At 45.4% G+C, this 12,353-nt stretch overlaps 1 protein-coding gene across 2 annotated transcripts in view; it reads right to left on the bottom strand.

Annotated features, from left to right (window-relative positions):
- Positions 1 to 12,353, bottom strand: part of LOC135904265 (uncharacterized) — a 46,809-nt gene that overhangs the window by 14,420 nt on the left and 20,036 nt on the right. For both annotated transcript variants that reach the window (XM_065434884.1, XM_065434885.1), the window contains one exon: positions 3,299 to 4,744. In XM_065434884.1, coding sequence (XP_065290956.1) covers positions 3,299 to 4,744 — 1,446 coding nt within the window. The remainder of the gene's footprint in view (positions 1 to 3,298; positions 4,745 to 12,353) is intronic.

Here is a 12,353-nt window from a genome sequence, read left to right as displayed (position 1 = left end):
CGAAGACCCTATTTAAAGTAATATTGCTAAAGGCGTAGACAAAGAAGGACGGGCATGAGCGTCGTGTAATATCTATGGAGACCGTCTTGGAAAAGTTGATATTTATTCGCCATGCTTTGACCAGTTACAGAAGTCAGCCAAATAATCGTTAAAGAAAATATGATCAGTAGCAGATTTAATTGTATGATATATATATATATATATGTGTGTGTGTGTGTGTGTGTGTGTGTGTGTGTGTGTGTGTGTGTGTGTGTGTGTGTGTGCGTGCGTGTGTGTGTGTGTGTGTGTGTGTGTGTGTGTGCTTACCGCATAATTCTTACGGAATCTACATTAGAGGCGTTTAGTTTGTCCGGTATTTTTGGCAGCAACACGATTACGCCAGTCCTGCAAATTTACACCAGCAGCGAAGAAGCACGCTCGGTGAATGCACCATTAGTTGTTTCTGTCTCTCTGAGCACTGCGCCACGAGGTGGCTGCTCCATGCAGACCGCTCACGTTTACGCCTCCGCCCCCATGCCCCAACGTCCTGTCCGCCTACGTCTTACCGGAATGCCGGCCAAGCTAAACCTCTCTAATTATTCCATGTAAATTCTACTTATTTCCACGAGAATCGTATCGAACGCGCGCAGATGTTCCAGTGCATACAGAGCGTTTCAGTAAAGAAGACAATAAACTATATTGTGGCTACTTGGTGTAGTTTCAGCGTTCTTTTTATTAACTATGTTGTCTTTTCTTGTTCTAGTGTCGCATCTTATTCAGACAGCAATAGCCTTTCGAACATTGCAATGAAATCATAAGCAGTCATCTTTCTGATAACAGAGGTATGAGTCATACATATGCCACACAATGTTTCATATATAGGCGCTATAGGTGAAGCAAATGTGTGTTGCCGAATTTATCGGTGTATTTAATATTACTTTCTTAATTGTGCATTATTCAGTAACTTTCTTCAAATATTTATTTCAATAACACGCCTTGAGTCCGAGCTTGTGATGTGTTCGACTGTTAGTAATCAGATTACAGCTACCCTGTCGAATCGTACGCGGTACTAAGAATCTTTGGTTCTGTATGCTTAAGGAAAGACTAATTCTCGACGCGTTGCCTGCGACTAGCTTTCGTTGTGTGAACTAAGCATATTATTTGGAAAAACCTTGAGAAACGTTACGAGGATTGACTCTCTTTCAGAAGAAAGCGCTGTACTGCGTAAAGGGTGACTGTTCTTGAAAAGTCAATATATAGGTGCCACGATAGACATATTTCACTTACGAGTCACCAGAATTTCACAATCCGGAAAAACGATGTTCCAAGGTGCTTTAGAGAACATAATTCAGTCCTGGCGCAAACACAGAAATTAGTAAGCTGTCCATGTTTCATTGCTTAAGGCCATAATTTCAGAGTAAATATTAAGGGCAACAAAGTCTTCTTTCACTGTGTAGCGTAAGATGAACGCGCCAGAAGTAGCGCTAGAATAAAGAAATCAACTGATCGACATGCTTTAAGCAATCGCTTCTTTGAATTATGCGGTTGCGACCTAATATGAACATTGATCAGTGAGCAGTTACTTAATTAAATGGGTGATAAGTGCGTGTATATTAAGTAAGGATGACGGGAACCATTACAAGAACGCATAGCCGAAAAGTCATTTCTTCTTAGTTGCAGTTTCAACACATTGTTTTAGCCTTTTCTAGATGGCGCGTTAGAAAATTGAAAGCCTTGAAACACTATAGCAATGTTTTTTTTTAATATATCGGGTTTTACGTGCCAAAACCACTTTCTGATTATGACGCACGCCGTAGTGGGGTCTCCGGAAATTTTGACCACCTGGGGTTCTTTAACGTGCACCTAAATCTAAGTACACGGGTGTTTTCGCATTTCGCCCCCATCGAAATGCCGCCGCCGTGGCCGGGATTCGATCCCGTGACCTCGTGCTCAGCAGCCGAACACCATAGCCACTGAGCAACCGCGGCGGGTATAGCTATGTTTAGTTATATTATAACAGCACTTTATCACACGTATCGCTGTTCAAAAAACGCGTCTTATTAAGCACTGATACACTACTTCTTACTGATAAAACATTTTGAGCAAGCCGTAGCAAGAACTAATATTCATGATCTCTGCTACAAAAAAAGCACATGCGAAGACTTCTAGAGTGAGAACAATAATGCTAGGAAAAATAGATATGCTCTTCTTGTGCGCTTCAATTTTATAGGCAAGTGCAGCACGATAGCACGGCTGTTCTTCTACTATATATTTATTCCAGATAGTGTCATTCCAAGTCTGCTTACCTGACAACATTTACCTTTTCTACTAGCAGTTAATTCCTTTTCTCAAAACACACAAGGGCCAGTCCAGAAAACTAAGCAGTGCAGGTAATATTATCGACATACACCGCCTTTCCTCAGATGAGCTTCTTCAACTCTGATAAACTGAAAACGTACGTTTGTTCACGGGCCTTCACACCAAATTTTGGAGATTAAATTGCGCGTTTCATGATAAGCCGTACCGGTTCCGGAGCAAGATGGTAAAATTTGAACACATTCGGAGAGGTAGAAAATTTGCATTCGAATTTTTTTTGCGTACTTGCAGCACACAGCAGGCTGGCTACACTAACTGATGAATAGAGGAATCACACACCCAGGTAAAGCTCTCTCGGTGTAACAGAAGTCAATCTCAAATGCTGCTTACGGTGCACTGGAAGCACCGAAATTGACAGCAAAATCCGGAAATACGTCGTGGTCGCCATAGGTTTTGTTTTCTCGTGTCCCTTTCGCTGCGAAGGCCGAGACATTTTCTGCAAGTATTGTCAGGTTTATCCTGCCTTCATCATGCGAGTGAAAGAATTGAGGGCCCAATGCAATGGCGACGCCCTTGCTGTGCCATTCGGCGCCAGAGAGTACAGAGCAAGACGACTCATGCGGTTTCAGACAGTTTCAAAGGCAACAGAATGATGACGCGCACTTTCTTGCCACGCAGTCAATCCAAAACAGCAGTCGCTATCGGTGGGAGAGGCTTAGCGGCAGCGATTTGAAATTGAAATTTCGATTTCGAATGTGCACTGAAAACTCAGTTTCTTGTGTAGTGGATTACCATATTGGCCCCTCAAGTCTCAGTTGCAAAGATAAACTAAGGATATTGGAGGACCGATTACACTTGAAATTTTACTGGCAGGCCGCACTTCCGCTGAATATTTTACAGCGAAAACAGTTGTTGAACTAAAGGTTTGCTGATAACGCGTTGTAAGCACACGTACGTGAATCATGAGTTTCATGACAGTAATTCATTTTTTTGGTACACTTACCTATGACCACTGGCCTAAAGAAGGCTCCGACACCAGTCAATCCAGCCACAAAGCCGTATGCGATGGGTAAGTTGCGAAGGCCAACTTCTACGGCAATGGCTTCGGAGACAGCCACCAGTATGTAGCCGACGGGCAATCCCAGGGTAATCATGCACGCCCAGAAAGGGACGAGGTTCTGCGCGTAGGGCATCGAGTGCGCTATGACAGCCATCGCTAGGTACGACAGGCACATCAGGCTAAGCGGTGACACGAGCTTATAGTCCGTGAGCAAGGGAACGAATAGACGGCCAATGGTGTCTGTCACCGAAAAGAAGGTGAGCACGAACACGGCACTCGCACTGTCAATACCGACGTCGACAGCATAGTCTACTGCAACGGCAAGGAATGTGTCCAGGAAGAAGACGTAGGAGAAATAGCTCAACATGTGGCAGTAGAAACGTGGTAGTCGCAAGACTTCTTTGGCGCTAATGAGAGCCGAATCGGATGAGCGGCCTTGCTCTGCATGGATGACTATGTGGATAGGCTCGTCCGTCTTGCAGGGCAATTCTATCTGACATCGAGATGCTAGGCTTGTGACCGTGCTACGCCTTGAAGCGACCGCGCGACTGGCACCACCACAGTCTCCCACAAAACTTGGCTCGCTTCCAACCCTAGCCCTCTCTTCTGGGATCTGTGCGCTGCCGAGGAATGCTGCGTTTTCCTCGAACGCGGTTGGAGCTGTGTTCACAGAAGTCAGGTGCTCTACCGCCTCTTGAAGAAGGGCGATTTTTCTAAGGTCGAGATCGCCGATGGCAGAACCCGTTCGTGTTAGGCTTATAACTGTTCCTCGCCTCGAAGAAGACAAGGTTTTGTCCTCTTCAAGCAAGGATCCAGCAACGCTCAAAAGCGTCCCTCTCCTCGACCACGCCATGTTCATTGCATCTTCAGTTGTTGTGTCATGAAGAGCATTTTCGACCGTGGGTTTTCTCTTAGTCAAACCTTCCGGCTGACTGGATAAGGTAAGTCTCTTCTGAATTATTGCCTCCTCGTCCGGTACGGTCATAAGTGTCCCTCTGCGCTTTAATAACATAGTGTGATGGGCAACTACGGTGGACGGCTTTCCATCTTCAGCGTGGAGATTCTTGAGAGAACATGTCGTAATCTGTTCAGCGCTAAATTTCTGTGCACACTTTTTAACTGCCTCGCTTGTATCAATCACAGATTCGTGCCACGGCGGTTTCCGAAAAAGGAAGCCTAGCACGGGAATGTTGAGTAACAGGGCTCCTGTAATAGCCAAAGTTCCATGCAAGCCATATTCTGACAGGAGCAGATCGAAAATACTTGGAAAGACGAAGGACGCTGCCGTTGCACCAGTCAAGTTGATGCCCAAAGCTACACCTCGCCGTTTGTCGAAGTACTCGTTGATGGCGACGATGACGCAGCCGTATAGTATTCCATGACCAGAACCTATAAAGGAGATATATGGAAAAGCATACTTGTGACAGCTGGTACCTATAGATTGCGGCAGGAAGCATAGTCCTGTCGCTTGATAGTATGGCTACGTCAACCAACACATTCCACATGGTTATCAGGAAGACATCTTTCTTAGACAGTAAAAAGGTGGACTTCTTGGTGACTCGTCATTAGGCGACCAGTACAAGAACAGGCGACTGACATGAGCACTATTGTGAGCCTCTGATGCCGTCCGCGTGAAGGTGCTGTCCTGCACGTCCAGTCAGGCGTTTCCTCAAAACTTTGCACGGGCTGAAGCAAGTTAGGTCCTCATTTTTTATTTTGTTATTGTACTTCTTTTGAATTGTGTATCTGTTTCAAGGTAGGAATGAATATGCACCACTTTGTCCAATACGAGACTAATTGAGAACATCTGACAATCACTTCAATGCATAGTTAATAAAAATATGTTAGATATTTAATTACTTGATGTGAACCAGAGTTTGATTCCGCAGCGGATCACAGTCCAATACTTGTGTCAACGGTTACGTAAATTTGACGTCAGGAGATGGCAATAAAATCGAAACGACATTGGTTTACATTGTGCGATCCTAGGCACTTCTAATAAAGATTAAAGATGGTTAAAAACATGAAAACATGCGTGGACTGAATAGGGCTTCATACAAGTCGACACTTCCTTCACATCGCTCTCTAAAATATTGCAGTGCTGTTTTCGGTACAGTGAGCAATTCTACTTCCTGGCAAGTCGACATATAAAACTGGCTTAAAAAGGCAAGCAGCGAGCGTCCACCTAGCCCGAACCAACAAAATCGAAGCTTGGCCCTATTCAGAGAACGCACAAGCCATGACATAGGGCGTCCCGTGACATTCAGCCTAACAACAGTGTGTGCGTGCACGAAAAATAAATTGCGTAGCCTAGAAGGCGGCACTCAGTGAGTCGGCATACTCTCATTTTTTTTTTAAATATGAATACCCACAAGTCAATGCCCACAAAGTACATTGACATTACCATTTCCTGCGGCAGCAGAATAGGGTTGCGGAGCACTGTTCGCCCGTTTCTTTCCTCCCAACGTCCTCTCCCAGTATGCAAGCGAAAAATAGTAATAATATGCATTTTTACGAAACAAAGCTGCTGGCAAATCAGACATTTCTGCTATCACAATTCCACTCGCACTCGACTTCCGCTTGGCAGAGATGAATCCAAACGCCTCCGATTATTAGTAAAGCATCATCACAATAATCATCGTCAGCCTATCTTTAAGTACACTGCACGAAGAAGGCTTCCTCCTTCGATCTCGGATTACCCCTGGCTTCCTGATTCCATCTTGCGCCTGGAAATGTCCTGGTTTCATCACCCCACCTAACTTTCTGCAGTAATCGACCGCTTTTCTCCCCTCTTTACCCATTCTCTAGTCCGCCAATTATCTGCCCTACGCGTTACACGGCCGGCCCAGTTCTATTTTTTGGTCTTAATCTCAGCTAAAATACTAGCTATCCCTGTTTTCTCTTTGATCTACACCACTCTCTTACTGTTCCTTAGCGTTATGCCTAACGTTTCTCGCTATTTCGAACTTCGCGCAGTCATTAATTTGTCTTCGAGCTTCTTTGTTAACCTGCAAATTTCTTCCCCTTACGTTAGCGCCGGTAGAATGCAGTCATTGTACATTTTTCAACGACAGTGGTAAGCTCCCAGTAAGGATTTGGTAATGCCTGCCCTATGCACTCCAAGCCAATTTGATTCTACTGTAAATTTCCTTCTCATGATGAGGGTCCCCTGTGAGTAATTGTACTAGATGAATGTACTCATTCACAGACTCTAGAGGCTAACTGGCCATATTGAATTCTGATTCCCTTGCCAGGCTATTGAACAGTATCACTGTCCATAGGCGCGTAGTTTTAAATGTGCGGGGTTGGGGAGGGACTGCGGCCCAATTTGCACCCTCTCTTTTGCAGTCGTTCTATCTACCCCGCACATGCTCCTTGGCAAGAGATATACAGAGGCCGAGAGGTTAATATATGTAAACATAATTTTTATTTGTTTCTAAAGCTTAGCGATTATGCTATAAAGTATGACCATATGCTTCTTAAGGTACTTAGTAAATAAATGAAAAAGGAACTGAAAAACACGTTAGCTCTTGGTAGGAATTCATACTGCCCTTATTCAAATTGAGAGAAAACACTGGGAAACAGGAAAATTTCCTCAACAAATTCCAATTCAAATATTGCAAACTTACTACAAACCCTTTGTTTGAAAGAACCACTGGACAATGCAAAGATTTCCACAATAAGCTAACAATTCAAAAATTTTGAAGAGACTTTAAGAGATTTTAAGAAGAGACTTTAAGAAGAGATATTAAACTCTTCGTGTCTAAGAAACACTAGATAGTACAACTAAGTCCAAGATAAGCTTACAATATAAAATATTAAGACAGATCATAAAATCTTTTTTGCTCTTTTGCTCTGAAATGTACATACCTGTACCTAATTTAAGGCTATTGCTTCAATGTTAACCACTCCTTCCCTAGCTGCCATAAGGAAGCTGGCAGTATTGTACAAAAAATGATGAACAAATCTTCGCCTTTCAAAACAGTAAATGATGTACCAAACTTGATACGAAACAAAAAGACAAGAACAATACTCATAGGGCAGAGGTTGTAATAAGGAAGCGGCGAAATGGAGATTTTATAGGAAGGGATAAATAGAGTAAGGGGCTGTGACAGCTTGAATAAAGCTGGTGCAATATACTCCGATAAAGTTCACTGCGTTTTTATACGAAGGCTACCGCAGAACCGAGAATGTCTTCTACGAACATTTGATCTCTGAATTAACTCCTTCACGGGAGAGAGAGAGAGAGAGAAAACATCTTTATTTTGCATAAGGATGGCTTCATCTGCCGGAGTCGTTCCCTCTTCACAGGAATGCATCGCCATCTTAGCCACGATGTTCCTGAGTTTTGTTTTGCGGACGAGCTCTTTGTGGCCATGGAGAACTGCCATGTGATTTAACCGTGTTTGTCCTGTTATTGTCATCAGCTAGACTTTGACGCTAAGAAGGCATGAAAACGATCTCTCATATGTGCATGGCGTGACTGGAATGGTCAAAGCAATTTTGACAAGCTTAGCCACTTCGGGCAAAAGATCTCGCAGCTCCTCACAGACGAAAGCATCTCTACAACGTCCTGAAACGTTTTCAAGGGTGTACTACGCTGCCTTGCTATATCTATGAGCGCACTGCGATGAACGTTGAGCCGTTTAGGTTCTATATCTTGCCCGTAAAGCATCAAAGGGTGCGTGCTCTCTCCATCACCAATTAACATTTCCTCAATCTGTGTCATTTGCTGCCACATTTCTGGTGGACACCTTTCGTCCAGCGAGGAATCTACTCTGTGCAATACCTCGTACAACCACTGGTGTTACATGTGCTCGGCCGAATGAAATCCGTTAGGTACAGATCCCTCATCCTACCATCATGCAGTCTTCCTTTGAAGGAACTTCTTTTTCTTTAACATTCCTTTCCAATTCACGCGTCTGTGCGTGTGTGTCGTTCCGAAATCGGCAAAATCCTTCCTTCCCAAGTCCGCTAGGAGTCTCCCTAACTGCCATGATCATTTTTTCTTCTTCATGAAATCTCAGTGCTCCTTTCTGCAACGCAGTACTTACTGTTTTTAATCGAGAAAACACGAATGTCAGGAGCTTGAGCATGAAGTATGTGTCGAATTTTGACAGTGCTTTTCATCATAAGTGTCTTTAGCAGGAGGTCCCAATACAGTCTTTGACTTTGGGAACTCCTTATGTATACTACGCACATGCAATTATCTGTATTTTTACTAATAAACAAATAAATTGTGAAATTGTGAAGATTCACTGGATTTGGGTACGACATCGTTACGTTTTTCTGGTGCTATGCCATGAAGATACGAGATCAGGTGGCTATAGTTGTCATACCAACATGTCTAAAACACTACGTTATAGTTCTGAACAAGTGACTTTAGAGAAGTGGCCCTTGGCGCATACCTTGCGGCACAAAATTTCCGGTAGTTTACGCTCTCCTCATTCTGATATGTCTGGACCATCTCCAGGCTCTTTTGGGCAGCACGTAACAAAGTTGATAATTTCTGATATCATGCCCAAGAGATAGCGACAAATTTCCACTTCCTGACCCAGTCCTGCAGCATCAGGCTAAGACATGGTACGTACAGTGTTCGCGTCTCCTCCTGTTGTACCAGGGTTTACAGCCCACCATGCTGCCCTCTCATATTTCCAGCGCCGTCATAACATTGCCCATAGCAATTGTCAATGTAAGACTAAAACGGCAGAGGACTTCCTTTAGAAGGGCAGAACGTTAGGCCGCTCTCGTGTCCGCAATTCTATAAAATCCACAGAACAGCTGATGTGTTTCGAAGTTGTTTTGGAAAATACGAAATCGGATTGACACTTGCTCCTTCGCCCATATGTCCGCTGTCTCATCCATGATCAAGGCATAAGGCTCCGCTTGACGAACCTCATTTACTGCTGAGCAGAGAGTATCATGAGCCAAAATGTTTAACATTTCGTTTAAAATATCGTAGGAGAGCCATTTGTTGACCTGCGGTGCTTCCTTAGTGGCTTTGGTGTTTCGCTGCTAACCACGAGGGGGCGGGAAAAAATCCCGGCCAGGACGGCCACATTTCCATGGGGCCAAATGCAAAAACACCCTTGTACTTTGATATAAATGAACGTTAAGCAACCCCGGATGGTGAAAATTACTCCTGAGTCCCACGCTACGGCGTGCCTCATAACCCTATCGTGGTACTGGCACCTAAAACCACATATTCTCAAGAGACACTTGTCCTTGGTTCGAGAAAGCCATGATTGCAGTTATGGAATGTCATTGGTGCGAAGTTCCAGACGTAGTCTTAGGTTGCTTTCTGCATTATCATGATCACGCACTGCCAATCCCTGGTGCGTTAGGTACTGAAATGAAGATGATGTCGCCATCAGTGCTTTAGCTTGTGTCTTCCGCTTCTTTTTGCTTCCCAGTTACACAATAATTGCTGCACTCACCCCCGTTTCCACATCTGCGGTTCCTCTCATGGAAACACTGTGTAGATTCGAGGCCCCATGATTTTAAATCCTAATAGAGCTTCAATACAGTTAAAAAAACATTTTTCACAAACGTCACGCGAGATTCCTTATCCCTGGAAGTATTTGGAAGGTAAATGTTCTCCTCACAAGCAGGGCGACAAGTCTCGCAAAATACTTTGACCACTGACGCATCATACAGAAGCCATTCGTACGCATGTTTTCAAGCTGGTCGGTAATGTCCCTTTTGCGCTTTACCGCTAGGAACTGGGTCTTCACAAACAATTCGTACGTGTGCGGAGGCACTGGTTACAGCTTGTGCCGGTAAGGCAAACATCGGTAGGTTCCGAAGCGGACGCTGATGGTCCCATATCAGGTGGATCGCGTGTACTTTCGTCATCATTTTTGTGAAGTCTGTTCATCGCGAGATATCCGTCCATCGTTTTTCGCGGTTTCCTGCAATACAATATAAGGAAGGTAAAACCACCAAAGAATTGAGTGCCGCAAGCGTGTACCGGCTTTAAGAGAAGAAAATTTGATGCCATTTCACTCTGTGAATAAGGATAACCAGCGACACTTTATAGGGATGACTATATGATAACTACATTTACTTAAATGCTCATTGCTATATTGATTGTCTACAGACACATACACGTAAGTTTGTGGTTATTATCGTCTTTATTTTCTCTCATTCGTTACCATAGTGACCATAGATTTGTGATCGCTGTGGTACACCGTGATCGGTTGTACTTCTATGACAGATACCTTCTTGCAAAAGATTAAATCTGTAGCGACCATCCCTCCCTTCCTTCTCCACGCTTCTCGGGAAGCCGGTGTCCCTCGTCTTGGGGGTGATTATTCCTGCTCTTTCTTGGAATCGAGGGAGCTCCACGGACTAACTAAAACACCATCATAGCTACTCGGCAAAGCTGCTTTTACTTTTGAATAAAAGGCACTTGACTCTCCGTTCTCAAGTTGTCAAAACGTGTATTCCTTGCTTCCACTAAACCGAGCTGTCAACAATTGGTGTCTAAAGACATGTACGTTTTTGTTCGAACACTAGCCATGAAAGACGCTGCTAGTACTCGTGCTGAAAGAGACGACGCCATGATTGCGTCCCTTGTCATCGACGCAAGGTTTCAACTTCTCCGCTTTTGGCCCAAGAATCCCCTAGTTCGGTATATGCAAGTAAAGGCCTGTTTTTAACTCCGGTGCATCACTTCACGGACAGCAAAGTACCAGCACGTCGTTGCCGCGCTACCCTCCGACAACGGCGATGCAGTAGACGACTTGCTGGCGTCTACGCCTTCGGCCACAGCATACATGAAACGCACGGTCTTGCAGCGCTTCGAGCCATCGTAACGGAGTAGGCTCCAGCAGGTCTTCTTCGAGGAACTCTGGGACCGACGACCATCACAACTGCTGCACCTGTTGCCTCAGCTACTTGGTGAGGACCCCGCATACGAGAGCCAGCTTCCAATTATGCCCAAGTTGTTCTTGGAACGCCTCCCACAGTCTTTACGCAAGGTATTAGCGGGTTTCGACGATATGTGTCTGGATCGGCTAGCTGCACTCGCTGTCCGCATCTGCGACGGCTCGTCTTCGGCACGGCTACCTATCGGTACTGCGAGGGTCTCAGAGCCAGGAGACTGACTCTGGCGTCAGGAGAAACAGTCCACCGCCTTACAAGTGCACTTCAGAAGTTGACAACAGGCGGCGACGCTCATTACCAACTTTTCCGCAACCATTCAGCTGCACAGTTGCACAGCGCACCTAGAAACGCGCTGCGGCAGTTGTGCTGGTACCACCATCGCATTCGCAAGCAAGCAACTCACTGCACTCAGCCCTGTTCATGAACGGGAAACGCACCAGCCAGTCGCTAACGGTGGCATGCGACATCGGCCCTCGAGTAAGCCACCTATTCTTCGTAGTCGACGGCATCATCAGCCCCCGCCTCCTCGTCGACACCGAAGCCGAATTATCCATCGTTCCCGCCACGGCAGCATATCGCCAACGTGGCGAGTACAGGCCCACGCTCACGGCCATCGCGTCGTGTGAGCTCCGGACAAAGACGCCAGTCAACGGACACCAGCGCTTGCACAGATGGCTGTTTGTGATCACCGATGTTAGCTTTTCCATACTGGGAGCGCTCTTACTCAGTTATTTTAACCTAGATATGAGTGTTCGTGATCAACGCCTAAAGGATAATGCGACGTCCCTCAATGTGTTTGGCCTGCAGTCCAACCTCACCTCATCTGGCATATGTAGATTTCTGCAGGCCTCAATGTACGGCAAGAAGGAAAGGTAGCACGAAAGGAAGCCCTGAAACGATACGCTGCCCGCGAAACACACGGTGACGCATAATGTCACTACCACCGGCCCACTTGTCGCCGCACAGCCAGGGAGGCTTGCTGGACGCCGGTTGGAAGTCTCCCTCAGCGTTATTCGGCCTGCCTCCAACAATTCGTCCTCACCTCTCCATCAGGTTCCAAAGCAAGAGCGTGGCGACTGGCGGCTTTCTGTTGGTTACCGAGCTTTCAATG

The sequence above is a fragment of the Dermacentor albipictus genome, chromosome 2 (assembly GCF_038994185.2).
Source record: "Dermacentor albipictus isolate Rhodes 1998 colony chromosome 2, USDA_Dalb.pri_finalv2, whole genome shotgun sequence".
NCBI lineage: Eukaryota > Metazoa > Arthropoda > Arachnida > Ixodida > Ixodidae > Dermacentor > Dermacentor albipictus.
Note: the sequence above shows the minus strand (reverse complement) of the source record. Positions and strands in the feature narration are given on the sequence as shown.